General features: G+C 40.0%; 1 protein-coding gene across 1 annotated transcript; it reads right to left on the bottom strand.

Annotated features, from left to right (window-relative positions):
* Positions 1 to 9,316: 9,316 nt before the first annotated feature.
* LOC137299089 (uncharacterized) lies at positions 9,317 to 22,721 on the bottom strand. The gene is made up of 10 exons (XM_067831626.1): positions 22,527 to 22,721; positions 16,933 to 17,281; positions 16,648 to 16,820; positions 16,350 to 16,524; positions 15,907 to 16,076; positions 15,401 to 15,566; positions 15,166 to 15,249; positions 14,449 to 14,875; positions 11,886 to 12,006; positions 9,317 to 9,547 (listed from the first exon to the last, which is right to left on the bottom strand). Exons 1-10 carry the CDS (start codon positions 22,719 to 22,721, stop codon positions 9,317 to 9,319), a joined length of 2,091 nt encoding a protein of 696 aa, XP_067687727.1.
* Positions 22,722 to 25,446: the final 2,725 nt, after the last annotated feature.

The following is a 25,446-nucleotide window of genomic DNA, read 5'->3' as shown; positions in this document are numbered from 1 at the left end:
ATAGGGGAAATAGTGCAGTAAATGTATGTCAGGGTGTAATGTGTTGTTGTCCAAAGGTGTCCTCCCTTCGTGAGGCAGTATCGTGTGGTCTTTGGGAACATAATCTGTTTGAGGCAGAGTGTTTTAATGTTATATGAGGACCTTCTGGGACATATTGAAAACCCATCAGTAAGTGGTTACATTCTTCCCAAGAACGCGTGAAGCAAGTGTATACAATACATCCGAGTGGAGATGTTAGCTCAGTGATAGGTATGAACTATACATCACTCTGCCATCAATGACGAAGCTTTACCAAACAGACTATGGGGCCTTCGTCTGAGTGAGTGAGTGAGTGAGTGAGTGAGTGAGTGAGTGAGTGAGTGATGACACCTAATAAACAGAGATCGTCCATTGGTGAACGTCCATTTGACAGTAGCAACCTCTATCAATATCCTGGCAATACCGTAAGTATTTATTTGTTACAAACAGACCATAAGGATCACATTTTAGATTTGCACAAATCTCTAAATAAATGTATGTTAGTTTCAAGTAAACATTACTTGAATCACATGGTTGATGCTTGACTGACGCTTATTCTCTAAATATATATATAAGTGTGATGGAAACAAACGATGTAACTGAAAAGGAGCCCGTGTGAGATGAGAGATTGAGAACCAGAGAAACCTAGACTTGCTTCATTTAGAGCTATAACATTGCAGGGAGGGCTAGGCAGAATGGGAAAAAATGTGGTTCAGGGACTGAGATAGACCACATTGACATGTACAATTCTCTAGGTAAGTGTATATTGGTTTCTAGGATCACATCTTTGACGTCTACAAGTCCAAGTCTCTAAGTAAATTAATATCAGCTTCAGTATTCCCGAATCATATATAAATAAACATTTACTCGTTTAATTCAAAAGTTCTAAAACATGTAAATGTCTCTTTGCTGGAGAGGTACACAGTCCTATCTAGACGTAATGTAATGCAACAGTAACGTAACAGTTCAAGAAATAGTCACTGCTGTAATTGTACCTGTAAATTTACGTTTCCATTGTAAGTAGTGACTTTTTCATGAAATTTAGAGTGTATTCTTCAGCATAAATGAAGGGGGAAAGGATCGCTCGTTCTTACGAAAGGGGGATGCCTGAGATTCGATCTTTTGCGGTTGAACACAGCCAGGTAACACTCATACTAGGAGCTGTATATACCCCTGATGAAGTATATCTTCCCTTACAAATCAGTGATTAACGAAACTGAAAATGGACAAGAAAATAGACGAATGCCTTGTTCTGTTCTAAGGCTGACTGAATTTTTCTGACAATGTTGTTCAGATAAGAACAGTGAATAACAGAATGAAGAGTTTCTGATGTAACGTGTTCGTTGTGGTTGCGAATCTCGCCCCGATTTCTAACAACCTCGATTATCACGCTCATTGTCAATGTGTACAATGAGGAATCTCCAGACACAATCTCGACACAATGCATGACGTCATTCTTTCTCTTTATTCCATTTTCTGGATACATTGAAGTATTCAATAGAAAGTACTGTATATAACACAGCCTTGAACACAGTGGTTTATAATCCTAAACTACCGAGTATTTAGACCTACATGCGTCCAACGCATCTATCACGAACGCTAGAGTGACCTTGGTTGATTTCGTATCATCCCTTGAATCTGATTATGTGGTTCGATGCCTATGATGTCAGTCACTGGATTGCTTGGTCCAGACTCAGGTGTTAAGGGACAACTGGAATATTGCTAATTGGGCGTTAAATGTCCATCACCAATGTCCAACGTCAGACAGCCATCCTTCAACGATGTCCCCTACAATCTGTCCCCTTCGCCTCCGTTACACGCGAGACTCTTGCGCGCCCAGAGTTAGGAGCGCGTGGACAACAAAGGAAGCCATAATAAAGGTGTAATACAAGGGTAACTCTCTTTTAATTGCTCGTTAATCACCGCAATGAATCTCATCAGCCTTCGCGCTCGATCAGCCACTGGATCAGATAACGAACAATGATAATACTATTTCGTTCCCTCTGTCCCTGCACTGTCTACAATCCCGACTTCAGATACACCCTGCCCGTAACATTACGTCACATCGAGAAATCAGTACACTACCGCCATTGAGGGGCGACAGAAGCGGCCTCGGTGTAACATCCGCTAAGAGTTATGGGTAACGTAACCGCCCCACCATCTGCCGCATAGTACATCACCAAATCGTTAAAAAGATTTTAATCGGGTGTTGGCGACTTCAAAACGGCTGCAGCTGCATCAGTGGCTCCATTGTCGGGGGAGATACGACTCAATTCGTCGTTAACGAAAATTAAAAGATAACGACGCCTTCTCATCTGAGCGTGAAATCCACATTGAACCTTGTGAAAGATTGTCTGACACGCGCTCTGAGCCTCGACTCGGCCGTAGCAAAGTTTGTTACGGGTTCCTTTATTTAATCCAAGCTTATGCAATACGTTTTCGCCTTTTTTAAACAACGACCTTAATGCGTTCCTGTGTTTGATTAGCGGAAGCAAACATCGGTAATGAAGCGAAGTTGATGGCCATCCTCTTCAGGACGTGTATCGCTCATCTTTAACTCATCAACACTGCTTTATAAAGAATAATCATTAAAAATACAATACTCGGGATGTTTAACTACACATGTATTCTGCGGTTGCGCAGTATGGATCTTTTGTTGTGTTTTATTTAAAGAAGTGAATTGTGTTTTTGACAAGAATTAGAAATCAGGATTCACATTAAAACCCAAGGGAATAAATGGGAAAACTAATCTTATTAACTAAAACAAAGTCTAGCCTGCTTAAGTAAAGTTAAGGAATCCATAGGTAATTTTAACTGGAGAACTTGCGGGTTATTCTATGTCTATTCTTGGAAGAATAGAATCTAATTTGGTGGCCGATTTTAGAGTTTGGTATTAACGCTATTTTCAAGTTCAAGTTCATCACAGGGCTCACTGTACAAAAATCACCCTTGCGGCCGTAAGTTGATGGTAAAGCACGATTGCGATTGACTTAAGTGAAGGAAACTTAGTTAGGTATTACAGACTTAATAACACCTATTATTAAAGTTTAGCCCAGTCTAGCGAAAGCCCGCGTGTGCGGTACGTGCACTAGGTGTGTACCCCGCTACCGTGTGCTTTGTCTCTCAAATCTGAAATCTTTAATTTTCATCAGTGCAGTGAATGGAAAAAAGAGAAATTCTAGACTTAAACTCACGTTCCTCTGATATTCTTTCCTAATTTATTTATATTTCTTATCCTGATTATATTACTCGACACAGTTGTAACACACCCAGTGTTGATTAAACAACAAATTCAGCAATTCAGTATGTTAAAGTTAAATAGAAACACATTTATGAATCAGTAGTGTCCTCCGTTTTTCAAACGAAAGGCGGAGAACACAAATATCTTCAACCGCGTCACACAAGCAGGATGGATAAGAGGCAGTAGGGTGGCTCAACCGAGTGGGGTGTGGATAAAACGTTTGCACGTCACAGCGAACACCTGGCCCCGATTCCCCATATGGGTACAATGTGTGAAGTCCATTTCTAGTGTCACCCGAATAAACTGTATAGCTAAAAGCGGCGTAAAATTGAACTCGTTCTCTCTTTTTGTTGATGGTATTTCCCCATGACTGCTTCAAATAAGAACTTACAAATTGAGTTCCTAAATAATATCTTAAGAGTGTTCCTGAAAGTGATACAGGGGTAACAGATGACGCAAGCTCCTGTCTTCAACACAGACCGAAAACGCAAATAGGACATTTTTCTTTGTATTTTGGAGGACGTCGCTCATAAAATCAGGGGTAATCGAGGTAGCACGACTGGAGTGAGTTAGTGAGTGAGTGAATATGGCTTCACGCCACGTTTAGCAATATTCCAGCAATATCACGTTGGACTTTACATATGGTACCCATGATTGGAATCGAACACAGGTCTTCGACGTCACGAGCGGACGCTTTAACCACTAGGCTAACCACAGTATGATTGAAAGTCACGTGTTTTGCTTTGACGTCAGTTGATCGAAGTGTGTCTGCTTATAATGAAACCAAACTTAAAGAATAGGACTGCTGTGGTCATAGCCCATACATTAACGATTGTGTAGGCCAGTGGTAAAAGCGTTTGCTCCCCGATCTGAAGAGTTCGATTCCACACAGGCACAAATATATGGAACATATTTCACATGTCCTTCGCCTTGATGTTGCTGGAATTATGTGACGTAACAGTGGCGTGAAACCACAGTCACTCACTCGTCAAAGCGCCATGGTGTAAATGCTTCATTAGCAGTGTTCGGGCATCGTGGTCATGCTATCGTTCCCACCACAAAGAGATACCGGACCAGAAATTGTCTCAAGTATTTCAAGTATTTCACAAGTTGACCAACAGAAGGTCCGTGGTTCGAATCCTAGTCTGTCGTACAGACCCTGAAGCAAATATATCCAAGACAGCCCATGAAGAAAGTCTTAGGGCATCAGGGCATCAGGGCACCTTTACATTATATTATTATTATTTGCTTTTAACTATGAGCCTTTTTCAGAAAATACGTTCATTTCAGAGACTACATGCAGTTGTTAGTGTATTCGAATCCCAGCACTGACATTTTTGTTGCGCGTTATTGTTTGAGTTTAGCATTTGTTTGAATGATTTTTTCAGGTTTTTAGGTTTTTGGTGTTTTGTCGTTTGTTTGTTTTTTTGTTTTGTTGTTGTTGGTGGTGGTGGTGATCTTGTTGTTGTTGTTTTGGTTTGGTTTGGGTTGAGTTTTTGGCGTACTAAATGAACCCCAGTGACCAGTTAGTGACGCCTTGGGGATCGGGCTTCAGACTAAATGATTAAGATGTTATAGTATTACTGTCACTCCGATAATTTCAATAAACAAATTGTTTAAACATTGAGATTTTGAACATAGACAAGGACACTAGGTACTATTCACGGATATTAGTGCAATATACCTTCTTATATCGCACCTAGCCCAAAGTCACGAAATCACATTACAAAAACATCATCTGCATGGAGTATATCAATACGCTTATAAACCTTATAGGCTGTGTAAATGTTACAGAGAATTCTTCTACACGATTCTGCATAATATGTAACTTGTAACTGATGCAACTCGTGACAGGTGTGACGGTTCATTTCTAAACGTCAGGCCACAACTGTTAGCCCCAAGCTATACTAACAGTTTGTTAGGGTTGACTGAATAAAAACGTTCGGTGCTTATCGTAGTAAATATATAGTTTTACGTCGCAGTCACCAGACACCCCAGTGGTTGAGACTGTGAGCACCTCCACATGATGACGGGCACGACCGGCTTCTGAACATAAGTCTTGTGGATTTTGTTACGAAATTAGGATCTAAAATGACATATGATAAGCAAGATACTAATATTTACATTATACGCAATCAATACGCAAATTAACTAACTTTGTGATTACATTTCCTGATTGATAGTTAAGTAATACAGTTAGGTATAATTATTACACTAGCAACTAAGGGTACCTTTAATTATAACAACATTATGACATGTTGAGGTCTGTCTGCATGCCGTCGTCTTAGGCTGACAGATGACAATAAGAAGTCAATTCAAATTGTGCTGACGTCACAGGCAAAAGCTCGTGAATTACGTGGGTGTCAGATACAGGTAGCACGTACAACTAATTATTTGATTGTTGAGATGCAGACACGGGACTGAAGAAAGAAGAAATACGGGTGCCGGCAACATTTGTTGTCATTTTTCTCGGTTTTCACAATACAAAAGCCAAAAGAAGAAGGAGACTGAAGGTCTATTTACTTATCATTCCTACAAGAATTCTTACTTGTTATCAGTTGGTAAAGAACGGTATTTTTGCATTTTCCTTTGGTCTCAGCCATAACACAACAACAAAAGAAGGAAAGCTATGATCTCGACTTTAACATAGTATATTCACTGCTGTTATTTTACAGATTACTCAGCGACATACGTACCAATCTTTCTCACACATAATGCCCGTGTTTGCTGCAATCTTATCGTGGCGTATTCGGGATAAAACTCGTTTTAAGGATAGACAACTTCTTTATTGCAAGAGAGTTTAGATCAGTTTTCATGCATTTCGAGTTTTAGAGGGAAACAAAGTGAATACAAGGGGACGGTCGATCATGCCTGTTTTCACTGACTGACATCACATGTTTTAACACTGTCACGGTGTTTAATATACTCAAACTCATATGATAGGCAACACAGTAAGATCAGTTTAACAAGACAAACTCACCCCCAGCCCGCAGTAGCATACGTTTAATAGATTAAACAACGTCCTTTGATCCAGAAACATTATCCAACTTTTAATTATCAATGATTTAACTCTTTAATCATATCCTGCTTGAGATCCGTCCCCGAGCACGCCTGCATGTGCCCCCTGCTGTGACCTTGACACCGAGGCAACGTCAAAAACTAATTACGTTGACATGATAAAAGACGAGGACGTTCATGGAGCAACAAAGCCGTCTTCAAGAGCTTCAGATGGCACCGAGGTAGTTACCCAGAACTTACTCATCCATATGAAGTTAGTTCACAACAATCACTGTTCAGGGCTGGACTTTCTTTATGTGCAGCCCTTTTCGGTATGTTATACTTCCTGGGTGGGTGTTTGTATTACGGTTCGTAGTATGCCTGTTTTGGGTTCCGTCAGTGTTAACTGACGCCCTGATCGAGTATGTAAGGGTGTGATATATCATCAGGTTATTCAGTTTTTGTAGTGATTTACTTGAAAGTTTTATGTAACTGACCAGTTGACAGGGACTGTATTGTGATTGTAAGTGACTTTAAGTCTGACTGTAATTGATGACGTTGGGATATTTTCATATATATTTCAGTGTACTGAATCCAATTGTTTGCGCACTAGACTTTGATTACGTTCATTTGTTGTTTAACACTTAATACTGATATGTGTGTTAATTATACAATGCATGTTTTCATATTTTCTGCGTATGCTTGTTTAACGAAACAATCAGAACTATTCAAGCCCTATGACTGTGGTATTCGTTGACCACACAATCACAATCAAGTGACTGACAGCATGAACATCAATCAAAATACTTGACCATCCGATCTTATCGGATGTCTGTTACAAATGATTCCAATAGATAATGCAAAAAGGATGTAAAAATATGGCTGACAGGGTTTCACAAGTACCGCACCACCGATGTATGTGTGTGTGTGTGGAGACAGTTTCAGTTAGCAGTCAAACGTTGGTGGACGTTGGGCAGACGTAATTTCATTGCAAGACTGTTATTTGCCGTCAATCAAACCCAATAAAACTAAATCAATCAGCGTGAACGAAAAAGGAACTGGATAACGAAGCTTTGGCCATGTTCATCAGTTAAGAATTGCATGTAGACAATCCGTTTCGAACACGAGTATCGGCTGAATGTGCCCGTTTTGTGGGGACGATTTTGAAGATGAAATACCACACCTTATTAATGTTCTCATTATGCATATTTATAAAAGATAAATATACATCACCCAATTACCATAAGTGTCCAAGTAAACAAAAACTCATTCAATTACTGTCGCTCATGATGCTACTATACTATGTTTAAAAGCCTAGCAATCTATGTAACACATATGCTTAATGTGCGCAATATATATCTGGCGCTTCTATAACAAACCACAATATTAGATTTATTTACGTCATTGCATTCTGGGTCTTACAGGTCACCATCTACGAAAACAGAGAGTCTGGGTCCAAGCCTTCATTATATATTGTATAAACTTAACTGTCCAGGAGACGGGGTGTCCGGAATACAGGGGTATCAATTACAAGGGTTCGGATTATAGAGATTTCAGTGTGTTTGAGTTATTCCACACTGGTGTCACTTCGATGGTGTAGTGGTTAGAGCGTCCGCCCGGAGAGCGGAAGGTTCGATCCCCGATACCAAAAGACGTTAAAATATGGTACTAGTTGGTCTCTGCCTGACGCTCTGCATTAATGGCTACAACAAGTATTGGTCGGCTAGGAGTCACCATAATGTGTCGTAGGGAGTTGTTCCTGCAAGTTTTCGTCATGGTATGTGAGCTAGCACTATAAAACAGCTTACGTCTGGAGTAGTACAAGCACACACATTCGCAGGCACATCGACATATGAGTAAAACATTCTTAAGTGCGGCGTTAAACCCTATTTCACCTAATGTTATTCCATACTTGAATGTTCATTTTCTAGAGGGGAAAACTCTTGGGCCTTGTCCACATAGATCACGTGTGTTTCATCCAGAAACAACAAAGCCACAATTACAGGCTGTTAAATGGGTTATTTGAGAGTTGGTCTTTTGAGAAAATATTACATGCGTGAAAGTGTCACACAAGGAGTGCCACCACGCATTTTAGCAAGCATGTAATGTGTTGGAGAGTTACGTGGGCACAGAAGGTGTTTATTAGTTTTTCCGCAGTGTACAAGCTTGTTGATTTCACATTCACTCTGCTCATCACAGCATGACTGTTGACATGCAGGTGCGTGATGCGGTAATAGACGTTCATGTCGTTGAAGGTGTTGTTGTGTTGCAGTTTTGAACGTTATGTGGTTATAACTTTACATCTGTATGTAGAAGATTTTGCTCGTGAGCCTATATCGTTAGCCATGTTTTTAGTTCTTATTTTGCTCTATATTTTATTAATCATATTTATACATTTTTGTTGGGGGACGTGGGACAATCTATGGGGTTTTTTAATGACTATTTTGTTGTTTGTGTTTTGGATTTATTTATTTATTCATTCATTCATTCATTCATTCATTCATTCATTTCATTCATTCATTCATTCATTCATTCATTCATTCATTCATTCATTCATTCATTCATTCATTCATTTATTTATTTATTTATTTATTTATTTATTTATTTATTTATTTGTAGCGTGCGAAAACCTATGACCAGCCTTACTAAACACCTAAGGGTCAGAGCAAACATTCAATATTAACAATCCGGCCTCTAATTCTTCGTAATTTACAGTACGGTGGAGATGGGAGGATTTAATTTGTATTTACCCTTAAGTTGGGAACTAACTTATTTTGATTATATCTCACTTTTCAGACTTCAGATGCATTTTGTTGCTCTCTCGCACGCTCACGCACACATGCACACAAGCACACACATCGATTCTCCATAGCTAAAGTAAAAGTCCCAAATTATGCTTTCCTTCTCATTTCCCAAAAATGCACCTCCAGGCCCCTACTACACCCACCGCTAATGCCGACAAGCCACAGGTGCTCACCAACCAGACAGACGTGATTACTTACGACACAGCCCGAGACTTTACGAGAATTCAGAATTGCCATACTCAACTTTCGTTCCTCCCTATCGCCCAACCGTCTTCTCTAACAACCACAACCGTCCACCAGCCCCACCCCTCCCGTCACCCCGGGGGCCGCCAGCTGACCACAGGAGTGTTGTATAGGGGTCTGGGGATTGCCAAAGGTGCCAGGTCTTGCTAACGACCGTGTCAAAACTTCGCCTTGCACCATTATTCCCCAATATATCCTCGTTATTTCGCCATTCAGTAAACACACGGACTTTGATGAGCAGTATCTGTTGACGGACACAAAAGTATAGCACAACTGGGTGTAGATAAGAACTGGCGATGAGCTGGGAGCTGATTTGATCCGCGACATCAACACCGATTGTCCGATAGATAAAAGCAGAGGAGGGGGCATATCATGTTCTGAAGTGTTTATAGTGTAGGGAATCTCTTTGACGCAGATCACCATTTTGTGAAATCTTGAAGCTAATCATGGATTGCCCATACACATCGCAAGATCTTTTTTCATTTGTCGTTTCCATGCTCAGTTTGATTCCATTTCGCTTTTCCTATTAACACTTAGTTTCTGAATATATAGAGAGATATTACAGAAAAAACACCTTTTCTCATTTCGCAGTACTGCTAAAGTCTGGTCAGTTGGGGACATAGTAACAAATAATTGATCAATTAAAATTGCTTCCTTCCACGGGTCATATCTCAAGTCTGTACAGAAGTTTCAGCTTACTAAAACGTACTGGTAGGTTTCATCCTAAATTATATTAAAGCTGTAAAGCTTATAGATCCGATCTTGCAGCGGTGTCTTTGGGCGACGAAATCTATCAAGTTCTAATTTCAAGAAAAAAACTACTACAGCAGTGTTTACTCATGAAACTGTGTTGTGATCTATTTTTTTTATTGTAGTAACACGTGGTTCTACGCACAATGCATCATTAAGGTACGGAGTTTTTTTCCTCTTGCATGGTCACTGGCATTCACCATTAAACCCAATCAGTATAATCCGGGCAGATCAACCAGATTCTGGCAATATTAAATGAAAATTGATATTATACAGATGAGGGACTGGTAATTTAAGATCAACACATTTTGAGTATTTCGCGATCTACGGAAGCATTTGAGACGACCCCGAGATAAGCAGACGACAGCAGCAGACGACAGTGTCTCAATTACCTGTTGTGAAGTTCAGCAGAAACGAGCAGAAGTTACAGGCTCGGAGCAGGCTATTACACAGAGAAACGTCTGGAGACAGAACAGCGTAACTGGCTTTGTGACTGATTACAGTTTTATGAGCGATCTGTAATGGCAGATTTTGCCAGATTAACCTTAATTTATTTCAGTAAAAAGAGGAGGACGGCCAGATTTGGACTGTAATGTTACAGCAGTAATTGTACGATGTGTTTGTGCCCCAATCGCTCCATTCATGGTCTGTTGACAAAAAGCTGTGTTTAATGTATATTTCAGTTGAATAAGACGGCCATTTCAATGCTAATGTGATCTCGGTGTTTGATTTGAGTTCATGACGAGAGAATAGGAGGATTTAAGGGGGACCCATTGACGTCTGGTCGAGGTCTACAGTGGTAGATCAAGGACTTTGTTAAATTGGGTCCACACTCGGGATGTGACACATACGGGATCACAGATGGACATGAACTTGACAAATTGATGTCAGGACCCGTCACGTCAATGTTAAACTACCTCCCCGACCCTTGATATTTGAAAAACAATACATGATGCGTTTTTTTTAAGATAAAATTATCGAGAATTATCTCTGAAACATCGGATAAAGAATATAAAGAAGTTGTAATCCATAAAATCGTGTCATATAATCACGTTCTTCCAACTTATAAATAAAATGCAAAAGGTATTTTTTGCTGCTTCCTGTTATTTTACATTTGATTTTTCTTTTTCAACTTTCAATTTTGGGTGTGAGAGAGCGGCTGTGTCTGAAGACACCATGTTCCGTGGTGTTGGTGACACCAGATGTGTCCACCAGTTTGTGCTTTGTATATCAGTGCGGCTCAGAGTCAACCTGTTGTCTGAAACAATGTTCCCGGTGTCTTTTTAAAAACAAGCTAATTGAATAGACTTTTATGCTGCTCATGCAGAGAGACAGTACAAATGGGCTTCACACACTGCATTTTCGGTGGCCCCAGCCTTTGTGGTGACGATCGATGTTTTTAGTATCCAGCTACCCTTAACATTTTACAGTTTGCTGTCCAATGTGTCACTCGGTTTGACGTACCTTAGTCCCAGCCGGATGTACACTCAGAGTCGTATTTGTGAACGAAAGGACAGCTGGATGTTACTGCAGCTATTTAAGTCTCAATATCGTCATAAATAAAGTGAGAGATTGAATGGGTGAGTTGGTGAGTTTAGTTTTACTCCACCGTTTTATAGCGACTTAATCATGTCGGGGGACACCGGGAAATGGGTTTTACGCATTGTACATATGTGGGGAATCGAACCCGATTCGTAGGTGTGATGAGCGAACGGTTAACCACCAGCCTGCTGAATAGACTGGTATGAAGTAGTGTAAGTTTTAGAAGGTCGTTATATAACATTAATGAATTTGAGGTATTTTTTCCATGTGGCAATAGTCCCATCCCCTACTGGCTGTTGGAGGTTGGAGACACGTAACAGCTTTTGTTGACCAAATATATCCTCATCTTCAGTAACCTCTGTGGCAGCTCTGTCGATGTTAGGAATGGTTTTAATGCTTCCATTGGGTGTCCTGAAACCATTGAGAAAACTTCTGATTGGCCAGCAAGAGTCCTTCTTGGTTATCTTATCTTATCTTATCACTTATCGTCACTTATTACCTTGTCTTAGTTAATGTGTTTGGTGTTATTACTGCAGTTCGTTTGGTATGTCATCTGTCATATCAGAAATCGGGTGGTCCTGAAACTTCCTTTTAGCTGTATATTTTGAAGGAATTAAATATTGAAGTGAGGTGGGACCGTATTCTTATTAGCTCGATGAATCTGTCAGAATCAATTTAGCTCATCTGTGTGAAACAATAGTCATTGTTTCAGTGATATTTAAGAATAGGCTGATTCATAACGTGTGTGACACCTCGGACGTATTTGGCCAAGTCTGCTTCTTGTGCCCTGTGTACAGTCAACTTTTGGTGATTTTTACTTTTATAAATATATTTTTGGATTTGTATTTCCAATCGCAACCCCAGACGTTGTTCATTGTAACAACTGACCGAACTTCATTTGCGTTTCTACTTTTAGCTGCAAGACTATTATTTATACTAATGATAATACAAGCCACGACATATATAATACAAAGAAAAGAACTTTTCGTGATTCTGATCTGACCCATTACCAAACAGTGAGGGTTTCGTGAAAATATATATAAGCATACCCTCTCCGCTTCACCCACCCGATAAATACCACAAATACACGTAAATCTGTGATGAAAGGACCGATAGCTATCTCATTGTTAAATACGTACTGATAATCAAAGGTGTACTCTACTAGCATCATGTATCTGTCATATGGGGTTTTTTTTTCAGATACATTTAGCCAAATTCGGGCATTATCATACGTATGATACATACTGAAACTCCACACATCTCACCCCGCAACCCGCACCCCGCAACCCGCAACCCGCAACCCGCAACCCGCAACCCGCAACCAACAACCCGGGCGCCAGTCATGAAATAAAGTTACGCGTGTTGCGCCATACCCTTAAATCCCTACCCGCAAGGGTTAAAGGTGTACGAGTGAGTGAGTCGGTCAGCTGGAAGCTTGCCCCGGTTCTAGCAATATTCCTGCAATGTCACGGCGGGGGACGATATTGTGCGCATGGGGAGGAATCAAACCCTGCGTGACGAACGGACACTGTAACCACTAGACTACTCCACAGCTACTATATGTCTAAAATCGACGATTCTGCAACGAGTATAGTTTTACACCGCTTCCAGCGATATTCCAGCAATATCAGACCGGGGGACACCTGAAATGGACTTCACACTTTGAACCCATGTCGTATTTCAAACCTGGGCTGACGTTTTAGCCATAAAGCCACCCCACCGCCCACATACATCTGGAATAGTTGGGAAAGGTTGGATGTAATGCAAAGAAACTTCCTTCCACAGTTGACAAGCCACGATACGACTGAAAATATGCATCCATGCACTGAAGCTCTACCAATCATTATGTACAGAAAGAACGTGACGCGTGGAGACCCGCTTTAGAATTGGTCTCCAGCAACCCATGCTTGTCGTAAGCGACGACTGACGGGTGGTCAGTCTCGCTGCCATGGTTCACATATTGTGTCCCGAAATTGTACATATGTGCTCATGATGTTGATCACTGGATTGTCTGGTCAAGACACGATTATTTACGGCCGCCTTGTAAGTTGGAATATTGCTGAGTGCGGCGTTAACAGCAAACAATACAGCCACAACACTGTCAGTTAATGGACGCCGTTCAATATGAACAAAGACTAGGGATTCATTTCAGCATTTAATGTACAAAAATATACAATATATTATGCATTCAATACTCTCGTCAACAATGAAAGACAGTCAACAATATTTACACCATAAACAATACGTAAATATAGGCGATATCAAGATTACGTGTTTGTTAAATAGCTACTATTAAGTTACTAGGAATGTGACGGAAGATTGTCATTGCTGTACAATGTATGGACAACTGACATGGATATATTGAATGTGATGCGTGCAATATATAATATATAACAATGAAAGACGTGACATGACATTGACATGACATAACATTGACTAGATGACAGATTGGGTACAGTCGCATGGACAGAGGAAACACGGCAAAACCACTTTCATCATATACTTGGGTCCGCCCCTCCTCAGACAAGGTCGAAACGAAAGTCTAACCAGTTTTTATGAACCTAGGACTGGGATCTTGTCTGTACACATAGACAAAACGGACGGGAAAACCAGTTATATATAAGAGTTCCGTTACGACTAGAACTGGGATCCGCCTATAGACAAATGTTCAAGGTACGACAACGTTTAAGAATGCGTACATGGTGCACTTTATGAGTTTAAATGGAATGTCTCGTAAATGATCTGGATCTTATGTCCTGTTAAAATCCTTGAGCCATCAAATTTGGCCACACTGGCCGATGCGAAACAGCTGAACCGAGATGCATTGTGGGTTCCGGACTTGCGAAGTAATGCCTTCCGGTTGGAAGAATCTGGGGACTTCCAAAACCTGGATAGGAACTCGTAGATGGAATCTTGCCAAACGGGACGAAGCTAAATGATGGCATGGGTTGATGGTGCATCTGGAAATCCGTTGAAGGGGATGACACGAACTGAGAATTTGGTAACGAAGTACGGAATGAGGAACTGAGTTGCATGTTAGATATCGAATGGGAGAGTCCTTGCGGTTTCTGAACGGGGCTGACTTTTCTGGACTTGGGTTTGTTGTCGTCGCCGGTCAGTTTAGAGATGCTGAAGTCCGACTTTGGGGATGTTTTCCTGACTTTCTCTGGTGGAGATGAAGCAGAGTCGTCGCGACAGGGCTGGCACAGACCGTTCAGGACGTTACCGCTAGAGCTCAAGAACATCTGGTCACATCGGGTACAGATCTCTTTGTCATCACCTGTAGGAAGGAAGATCATGCAATAGAGTGATTGAGTGAATTGGTTTAACGGCGCGTGTTCGGTATTCGAGTTATATCACGGTGTGTCAGTTTTAAACTCTTCTTCCACTTTACAGAATGAATATTAGACTAACGCTTAGTCTATGAATACATAATTTCGATTGTCACAATTAACACATTTCCATTGAAAGGAAGCCCAAGGGAGACCAGACATTCAGAAGCTGAGGGCTTTAGCATTGCATGGAGGGCTATGCAGTAGGGAAAACAATGTGGTCAGACAGAATAGTTACCTTCATGTGTCTTCATGTGGGTTTTCAAGTTACACTGCAGAGCAAATCTCTTTCCGCAAAGAGTGCACTCGTGGGGCTTGTCACCTGGAAAATCATAAATAGGACCAATTCAGAGAAACCATTTTACGTAGCATTCATGTAATGGAATCGACACTTCTTAATCACGAATTCATCAAGTCTTTATTACAGATAATCAACTCTGAATTGTATGAATTACCGAGATTAGAATCCGTACCTGTATGCAGAAGAAGGTGGTTCTTGAGGTTGGTCTGTTTGCTGAAACCGCGATTGCAGACCCCGCACTTGAAGGGCCAGGAGCCGTTGTGGACGTACATGTGTGAGCGGAGATCACCTGGGGTAGGGAACGATTTGGAGCACATGGTGCACTTGTGGGGCTTCTCCTGGAGATGGAAATGCGAAGAGATTGTGAAACACATATTTTCATAACATTTTTGTAGCACAACATCATCAGATCGGAAGAGGGACTCAGGATGTTCAATTATACACCTATTTTAGGAATATTCCAATATGTCAGGGCAGGAATACAAATACTGAGGTTCACATGCAGGGACTCGAACCCGAACCTAGGTGTAACAGGCTAACACAAGGCTACCACACCTCTTCTTAAATGAGGAACATAAAAAATCAACATTACAGTTACTGAAATCTTGACAGAGGTGAAATCCCGAATGCCCGAATTACTGGGGCTGGCTACACTAGAGGCCTACAGTGGTCACGTACCTTGTTGTGGGTCATGCGGTGGTAGTACAGGTTGGAGGAAGCAGTGAAGCACTTCCCACACACCTTGCACTGGTGGGGCTTTTCACCGGAGTGGATACGTCGGTGTGTGTTCAGTGACGAGGACGTGGAGAACGCCTTACCACACACGTCACAGGCGTGAGGTTTCTCGCCTGGAAAAGAGAAGTACTGGTTTCAGAAGCTGCTGGGGACATCTTGAAATAATATTTGATGAATTGCACTCCTACTCCTACCCCCTCCCCTACTATAGTGATTCTGTAGAATCGAAGTGGAGCGTATCAATTCTAAGACGTGTTTCACTTTGTTTAAATTAGAATCGACCGAAATCAATTGATCGGAAGACAGAAATAAGATTTAGTAAATTTGCTCCGAGTCAAGATTTCCCAATTTCTTTATTTACAAAAATAATGATAATTGTGTAATACCTGTATGAGTTCTCATGTGGCGTTTCAGTAGTGAAGGTCTGTCAAACTTCTTCCCACAAACATCGCATGGCAGCCATGTCCTTTCCCGATTTCTCTTCACCGGAAGTTGAGATTCGGGTGAAACGGAAGTGACGTCTCGTGGAGTGGATGTGAGAGGAGTAATCTCCTTAGGTCCCTGGTGACAAAGATGGACATTTTAATTTTCATTTAGATCAAACGTTCAAAGACTCAAAGAAGGTTTTGCATGTCAGTTTAATTTCTGTTTGTCTTTTGCTGTAATTGTGGTTATGAAACTTACCGAATATGTAGAGCTAACGTCATCACTGGATGTGACGTCACTGCCTGCAGATCGGCAATCGTCGTCTCTGCCGAGTGGTGACGAAGTCGTGTTCGTGCTTGGCGAACAGATTGGGGAAACAATTTTGACTGGTGAAGGAAGCCTTGGCATTGGAGATGTGTCTCGTTCTGGTTCTAGAAACAAAGGAATGTAGTTCTTTAGTTTACAGTACAACGCGAAATGTATTAAATGACAACCCTTTGACACGCACCTGTTAAATATCAAAGACATCAAAGATTCGCATACCTGATTTGAATGATTCACTCTCGGAGCTGCATACATCTAATGGAGAATCGCTCTCGACGCTCTCGACATCGACATCGACGTCGACATCCACATCCATAGTCTCTTCTTTAATCTCTCGTTCCGGAGTTGTGTCTTTAGGTTCTGGAACGTCGAAGAACGCAACGATCTCGTCGTTCGGACGAACTGGTTTGACGATTTTAAAAACGGGCTCTCCGTTTTCTAGTAATCCAACGATGTTGACATCATTTGGATTTCTGGACGCTTTAACAAACCGGATCCAGTTGCAGTGTCTGACCTCCCTGTCGTCGACCTCTTGAATCACGTCATAGCATCCTAAAGTACGACGTACCTGGAAACAAAACGGTCAAAAAATGTTACCCTGTTTTCAAACTTTTAAAACCTTAATTTCCCTTTATGGAAACTAATCGTGTCAGTGATTATTTATTTCTGAGTTTCCGTGTTCCAAAATTAGTCTTAACGGTTTAAACGGGAAATTGTCGGCCCTTTTGATGACTTAATAATAACTTGAAAATTCTAATATCTTCCGCCATTTATTCTAATAAGACCTTCGAAGACTGAGAAACAGATGGACAAGGGAAGGGACCACTCCAGTTTCAACCTTTGACCTCTCTTACACAACACTGAATCAAACGCTATTCAGCAATCTGATTAGTCCTCCAAGGGTGTGAATGGTCCGAGGCCGAGGCGGGTGAATTAGAGGCTGAGGCCCACACAAGACCCCGGATTGAATAACGCTAACCATTACGTTGCGCCTCAAAGCGACAACATGGCTCAAAGTGTGGTCATTCTTGGTCAACAATGGTCATCGCGCCCTAATCAATTACTAGGCGGGATTGTATTCAAGCGCAGCGCGTGCACTTTGTTATTATGCCGCGACGAAATTTCCGGCTGCTCGCACGTGCCGCGTAGTGATACAATTCAGAGCGGACAATTACGACAGTTTTAAGCTGAAAGGAATTTTATGTCCGGGCGCGAGCCGCGTTTAAAGGGTGTAATCTTGATAATTGTGATAATGATTAGCCAGTGCGTATTCCTGGTGAGGTACATGTTGAAGTTATAGAATGTTGCGAGTGATAATCACATGGAAAAGACATTTTGTAACATTGCTGAGAAAAGATTGTAAGTTGCAGGAACAATAACACTAACACTTTGGCAATGACTGACATTACAAACACTGATTGGTCAATTATCAGTACCTGTAAGAATAGAGAACCAGTTGATGAAACGGCTTCGAAAGTTACTATGTGAAGTAATGATATCGCTTTACTATTTTAGATAAATGGCAACAAAGTCTATATTACTTATGTCATCCATAAATTATTTGTACTAATAGACATCTAAATTGCCAATACCATGAATAAATTACTTTACCAAGATTGGAAAAAAACATTAAACGTGTATCAGTGTTGATTATTTCAACGAAATTAATGACAAAAGTGTTATTCTTATTATTCGCTATCAAAGCGTGGTGTTCAAGTACATAGATTTCTTTGTAGCGTTTTTAACAAAAGATTTATTGTGTTTCAGAAACTGATACTCTGGCATCCATTGCCGAATCGAATCGAATTTGGACTGGTTACGGCCCCATGCTGCGATCAAGACGGTGCGCATGTCGTGTTGGCATGTTTATAACGCTGGCACAGCTTGATTCGGGTCATGAACAATTTCTTAGACAAATTCACACCCTGGGAATTGCGATTGCTACAATTTTATATTTTCCCTTGGATGGGAATATCTGAGAAAAGCAAAAGAATGTAAAGTTAGTTTGAACATTATAGAACATTATAAATCTGTACATGCTTCCTCGTATGAATTAATTGTGGTTCTTAAGTGAAGAAAAAGGGAATAAACATCATTTGAAGGTATATGTTCTGTTACATAATAAATATGCGCAGAAAACTTGGCCACTTAGAGTGAGATATTCGTTTAGGCGATGTCCCAGATTCCTCCTAACCCCATAGACACCGTGCAGCTTCTGTGTCGATTGCCCCTCACCCCCAGGACTACAGTATCTCACTGTTGCGTCACGTTAAGATATCCCTCTGCGGTCAAAACAGCCGACCAAATAAACAGAATCTGCTCTTGCATAAACTGTGTCATCCCACGAGAGTTCGGCTTCCAGTAGCTGATTAAGATACATTAGTTTCAATTAACCTAAAATGTATTTGTTTTTAATCGAAAATGGCATCGCACCGGGATCCGACAAGCCGTCTTCTCGCTGTTATTCTTTCTAAATTCTGAACTATTAATAAGCGGTAGCAAAATGTGGTCAAGTTGAAATTTACTTGTCATAACTCATTTTGAATTGTATTGTGTATGTGCTACAGTAAAGGTGCAACAGAAATTGCATTTTAGTAGTAAAATAGAAATTGTGGCTTTTTCGTACAGAAATAAACAAAACAGTTTTATATGTATAAAAGCATATCGACACCGAATTTTCAAATAACTGAAAATAATATCTGGATGTTAATATTTATTGCAAATAAAAAACAAACTACCTGGCAAAACCAGTCTTGTAAGTTTGTTGGGACCTCGTGGGGTGAGGACCCCGATCGGGATAAACCCTTGCCACAACAGTGTACCTTATAAAAACTGACCGATCAATTACCTACACTACATACAGTGCTATCACACCCTGTAACACTGAGCTAATCACTGCATTGTCAATATTGTTTGAACAGGTAACAATGCTGTCACAAGTGATAGAGAACGCTTCACTAGTTATGAGGAATTAAGTACGTATTCCTGCTGTGAATCCACAGTTCGTTGGATAGTTTCACTTTTTGTTAAACACATCCCCTGCGCAGAAACATGGGATGTGTTATTCATGTAGAGCTATACGATCCGAAGGGAGATTAACAGAGGCTATTTTCTCACGTTCAAAAAATATTTTCCGTGAACGTATTGATAGAGTTATGGATGACGATAATTGCGCACGTGTTTTTTCACCACAAATTAAACAATGTTCACTGCACCTGTCCCACATTTTGTTAGAGATATTGATTGCTGTAGGTAAATGTTAATATTGGTATTTAATGACCAATGCCTAAATGTTTACAAAAAGGTCACAGAACGAGAATACTGAACGCCATAAATACAGCATATATCGGTGTACAAGAAACTCCTTAATGATTAGGGACCTGAACTGAATGCCGTGATCTTCAGAAGGTGTAGAAAGTCGGGCAAGGTGTTTAGTTCTAAAGATAAGAAGTTGTTTACGTGATATATAAGTGATAGTTAGGCCCATGCTGTTAAAGTGATAACTTAACCGAGACCACGAACTCTTCCGGAAATGTTTTCTTATCTACACCACAGTCTTCCTACCGTAGCTGGCGTTTTATGTAACAGTCCCCGGAGACGAGTCTCGCGATACCGATGTCAAACCCTCTAAGTTTCATTCTTTACACCAGACAAGTCTGATGATTGCCACGATAATACTGATACATGTAATTGATTATCAAGGACACTTAGGCAGTTGAAGGTGGTTTCAGCAACATTCCAACAGACATGGGCTTCACACATCTTAGCCTTTCGGGGAATCGAACCGACGTCTTTTGCAAGACGAGCGAACGCTTTAACCACTGTGCTAGCAATACCATACCTCCTTTAGGCATTTGAACATAACAATGACGGAAAGAAACGACAGCCCTGCAGTATTCCTCCTTAGAATGTACGCTGCTGGTGATACGTGATGGTAGTGATATTTTCATTGAATAACTCTTTCTAGCGATCAATTACTATTTTAATCCTCACATTTTATATCTTATTTATTCTATTCTATTCTATTTTCCGCTTTTTCGTATTTTTCGGTCCGTTTGTTGAGACGTCTTTTGGGCAGTTACATATATATTCATGTTGTCAAATTACACATTGTCATGATAACAGATGCGAGAACTGGTATGTCTGTTGTCTCCTGCGACATTCAAGTTTCCGAGGAGGTCTAACATGTGGTCAATGGGGATTATATAAAATAAGCTCTTTAATGAGGAATAATCACACGAGGCCAGTGCTGCATCTGTTTCCCTCCAAGAAGGAAGTATGCTCTGACCATGTGGTCAGCAGATGGTTATGTATCTATCTTTGATATACTCACAGTTAGGGCGCTTATCCCTACATGGTGCTAATTTACGTTTTTACAACTGACTTGGCCAGCAACTAGGGTTTTGCAACATGGCGTGTTCTGCTACTCTTGTTCTTGACCCAATGTCTAAATAAAGCATCGAATAGGTTTTGTCGTTTATGTTGACGAACATTGAACATTAATAAATCAAATCTTCGGAAAATAAGTCTACATTGGACAAAAATGCTTTTATTAAATATTGAATTTGAATGTGTCATCAAACATAAATAGTCCATCGTTTACCCTCTTATATACAGTGAGTGCGTGAGGCAGTAATGGTTTACGCTGTTTTCAGGTAATATGTGCCTTCTCTGACAAAACTACACGTTACTGGGTTTGGTTGATCATAGGATGAAAATGCGAGGATGCAGTGTCAATATTATTTATCTTGTTGCACATATAGAGAGACGCAAGTGCCAAACGTTGAAAAAACTGTACATATCCAAGTATCAAATTACTCTAAATATGTTACAAATTATAACAGATATTTTATAGTACTTTACTGTAAGGAGGTAATAAACAAGTTATATGACTACTGAGCCAGTCACTACCAGAGTAATTACTATAAGACTCTCAGTACATCAGAAATCAATTAGACCCATCAAGACAATCACGCACACTATCAGAGATATGGAAGCGTTTAGGAAAGGTGTAAAAGTATTCACTTAAAGGGGCGAGTTGTTACCGCGGCTCGTTAGGGTGGTCAAACGTATATGGACAATCACGCATTGTTAACATGGCATTTTACGGGGACTAGTAATTTTCTACCATCGTTGGGGCAATTTGTGACAATCGAGCATTCAGGAAACAAAACGCTTGACAATTAATAAAATGCTTGGGGAGTGCTTTATGAGGCCAGATTGACATAGGGCTGAATAGAAAACTGTCTGTTTTTTCCCAATTAGGCGAATAGGGGTCGTGCCGATTGGGTTTAGTTCTGCCTAAGTCGTTAGTTAGAGATTTGGGAGTGGTAAATGGGCGTGGAAATGAATAAAAGGAATCCATTGGATGTCTCCAAATAAAAAAGTATGAAAATACTTCATGTTCGAGTCTATTACCGTAATAAAAAAAACGTCTCTTACAATTTTACTTTGAAGCTTAAAACTGTATGAGCTTCATGAAAAAAAATGTTTGTGACGGACATTTTGTCGCATAAACTGAGAAAAAATTGTTTGGCACATAATGTAACTTATTATGTACAGGTTTAAATACGTATATATAATTTATAACATATGCGAGAATTATATGTACGTTTTATTTGTGTACTAAATGATATGTAGACATATGATAGTATGCGAAAGAAATTATTTGCGATTTACGCCTATTTAAATGTAATTTGAAGCATACATTTGATTGATTAAACAGTTTTTTAATCTTTTACAGTACGAGCATTTAAATTTACTTTAAAAACTAATTTCAACAATCGTACACGTATAAAATAATTTACACTTACGTCTTTCTTGTCCAGCACTGAATATACCTCCAGTTTGTCGAGTTTGACATGTCCCTCGTCAGGGTAGAAGGTGGTCCCCGGGGTGAGGTGCACGTTACTCCACACGGATACTGACATCTCCAGGATGTTCTTGGGGTTGGGATGAAGCATGAGCACAAGGCCAAAGTCACGGGGCAGCAACACACACGAATCCATAATTGATAAATATTTCGAAACTTTTTCAGAAAAAAAGTTGACAAAGTTCTCACACTGACATTAACGAAGTATGTTCTAGTTGTTTGTCCAAGACTTTCAGGCACATGTGGAACTGATCGATTGATTGAGTCACCTGGAAGGTTTGACAGTTCAAGGACTAATGTTTGCCTGTGATGCGAAGACCACAATGACCACTGTCAGTTCTTGGGGAGGATTTGTAGGAACGTGACCTTACGTAATCCTGACCGCTGATTGGTCAACCGGCGGGGGACCAGTGACAGCTATGTCCCCCGCAATGATGACCAATGGACAATTTGGAGGCATCGCGTCTGTTCGTACCCCACGGCAGTTACCTCCCTTTCGGTGTTGAAACCTGTTGCTGTAGAGGTTTCGGGGACGTTTTATTCAAGTTAACACATACTTTGGGGATGCGCCACAGGAAGGAAAAATTGACATGTATTAGGAGAAACTTACACCAATTGGACACGGTCACGTGACGTACACAAATGTCAGATGGTGTTGTTATTGTTGCCTATTCTATGGTGGTGAATTATCGGCTCTTCACGGATCTGCATCTCTATCAAATCTCCATCCATTACGACATAAATCCACATGATACTGCACGCTATTGTCTTATATTTACAATTGGACATTTACCAAATGTCAAATTAATGTACTTTGCAGGAAAGAATAATGTATATATTTTCAATGACAGATCCTATATCCGGACTATTGAATTAGAAAGTATCTTATGCGTTTAATGCCAACTTTGCTTCAGTTGAATTTTGTTGTTTGATAACACAATGATGATTATTATGTGAAAGAACGGTATGTGTTCTGCCCAGAAATAGAGGCTTTCTTTGGAAAAAAAACACAAAAAACGAGCTTCAGCTGCCTAAACTTGTACGAGCAAAAATCTAATAAAAATGAAGTGGTCATAGTATTTATAGTTTTACAGTGCATATTCAAGTTTCACTTACCGCAGATGATTAATTCTAAAAAAATCTTTTAATATTATTAACTACTCTCCGTGTATTACCCTTGCATTTGTCGGCTTTCTATAGCAATTCTCGCATTCCAAATTTCAGTTATGCTTTAGTTTACCATTCAAAGGTAGGGAATAATGTGACAGTCATATACGTGGACAAAGCTAATGAGTAATACTGAATATATATTTAAACAGTGCTTATTTCCAGTTAGGTTAAACTGCATGAAAGCGCACATGGGCAATGAATTGAATTTGACATTGTAGCCACTATTATAAATGTGTAATGAATGGGATACTCAATGCATCGACTGCTGCTGTTATTAAATGTGTTCATGTTAACATCCCACTACAACCAATCTGAACTTTGACAAGTGTTTCACGCACATGTTGGTGTGTTTGTTTGCGTTTTGTTTTACTTATTCATTGTTATATTACTAAGAATGCGATCTACATGTGTTGACTACGAGCTACTCACTGTGTGGTGTAAATATTTCAAAGCCCCAGTCACATATTAGAGTGTTCAGCGTATCACACAGTATAGGTAATTACAATATCTTTGTTGGACAACATGTGATCATATGGAGTTACCCTGTTGTACAGACGACCATGCTGTCAGTAGAGATGTCTATACGTGTGGAAATGGTTTTGTCGCTTCTGCTAAAATGAAGCATTCTCTTCTGTATGTATATAGATATGTCACTGGTATATGTTTTAACGTGATATTTTTCTATGATGTAGTTAACATCTAACTTTAGTTAATTTTCATTTTGGTAAACTCATCATTCAGTTGTGTATGCTTGTTTTGCCTCTCACATCGTCTCCTTACTCACGAGCGTTCACGATGTCATATATGTTGCAACCAGTGCTTAAACTCAGTCTGTGAAATGATCTTACAGTCGCAGTGAAACTTCCCCCAAAATGTTCCTGCTTTTCACCTGTGTGGCAAACCCGAATGGTTTGTTATGTAAGATAAACAAAATTTATCATTGCGCTTTACCGAAAGTGGAATCGGTCGGTCTGTGCAATAAATCCACATTTTCTGACATTTTATGGAAAGATGTGCTGTGACTTTATACATTATTTAACAAATTGTTTAAAGCATATATGCCATACTCACGTTAGTGATCGCGGAGACTATCTATACTGAGTGGCGAAAGAAAGTACACCGAGTTGACAAATGAAACAGTTTAGCCATGACTCATCGCTGCAACAGTTTGTACTCTCTACCAAGATTATTTTGTGTAAGAATCGACAGGGATTACTCGGGACTGTTGTAAGACGTGGATTTGCAGCCATCTGTACCATGTTTGAAATGTATTAAATTTGTGCTGATTCAGCATCCATTTTGAGATGATATCGCTAACGTCAAATATTTTCAAATGGAAAAGAGATATGTCATAAAATGTTCTTGCCTCCTCCTTTAAAGGATGAGGACTATTTTATGGATATACACCTTCTTTATTCTGTATAGATAATCCTTCATCTGCCCAACCTCTAGAATGCCACTCGAGAAGTCACTTTATTAAAAATGAAAATGAAATATTGTCATAACATCCTCATTTTATTAAACTATTATCTGAGAATATATACGTGACGTCTTTTGCTCCTTGGTTAAAGTAACTTTTCCAAACATTTATATATTCCAGCGTCTCTGTGTAAGTGAAAAGAAATTGAGCGTGATACGACATGGGTGAATAGCGTACATGTCAAACAGTATGCATCATTACCTTATTGAAT

The sequence above is a fragment of the Haliotis asinina genome, chromosome 1, assembly GCF_037392515.1.
Source record: "Haliotis asinina isolate JCU_RB_2024 chromosome 1, JCU_Hal_asi_v2, whole genome shotgun sequence".
In the NCBI taxonomy this organism is placed as follows: Eukaryota; Metazoa; Mollusca; class Gastropoda; order Lepetellida; family Haliotidae; genus Haliotis; species Haliotis asinina.
Note: the sequence above shows the minus strand (reverse complement) of the source record. Positions and strands in the feature narration are given on the sequence as shown.

Excerpts from the sequence above, each read along its gene's own strand:
- LOC137299089 (XM_067831626.1), bottom strand. The coding sequence starts at position 22,721 with ATGGATTCGTGTGTGTTGCTGCCCCGTGACTTTGGCCTTGTGCTCATG. Across the intron at positions 17,282-22,526 it reads CAGTGCTGGACAAGAAAGAC|GTACGTCGTACTTTAGGATG; the intron begins GTAAGTGTAAAT and ends TTTTGTTTCCAG. Across the intron at positions 15,567-15,906 it reads ACCGCATGACCCACAACAAG|GAGAAGCCCCACAAGTGCAC; the intron begins GTACGTGACCAC and ends TTCCATCTCCAG.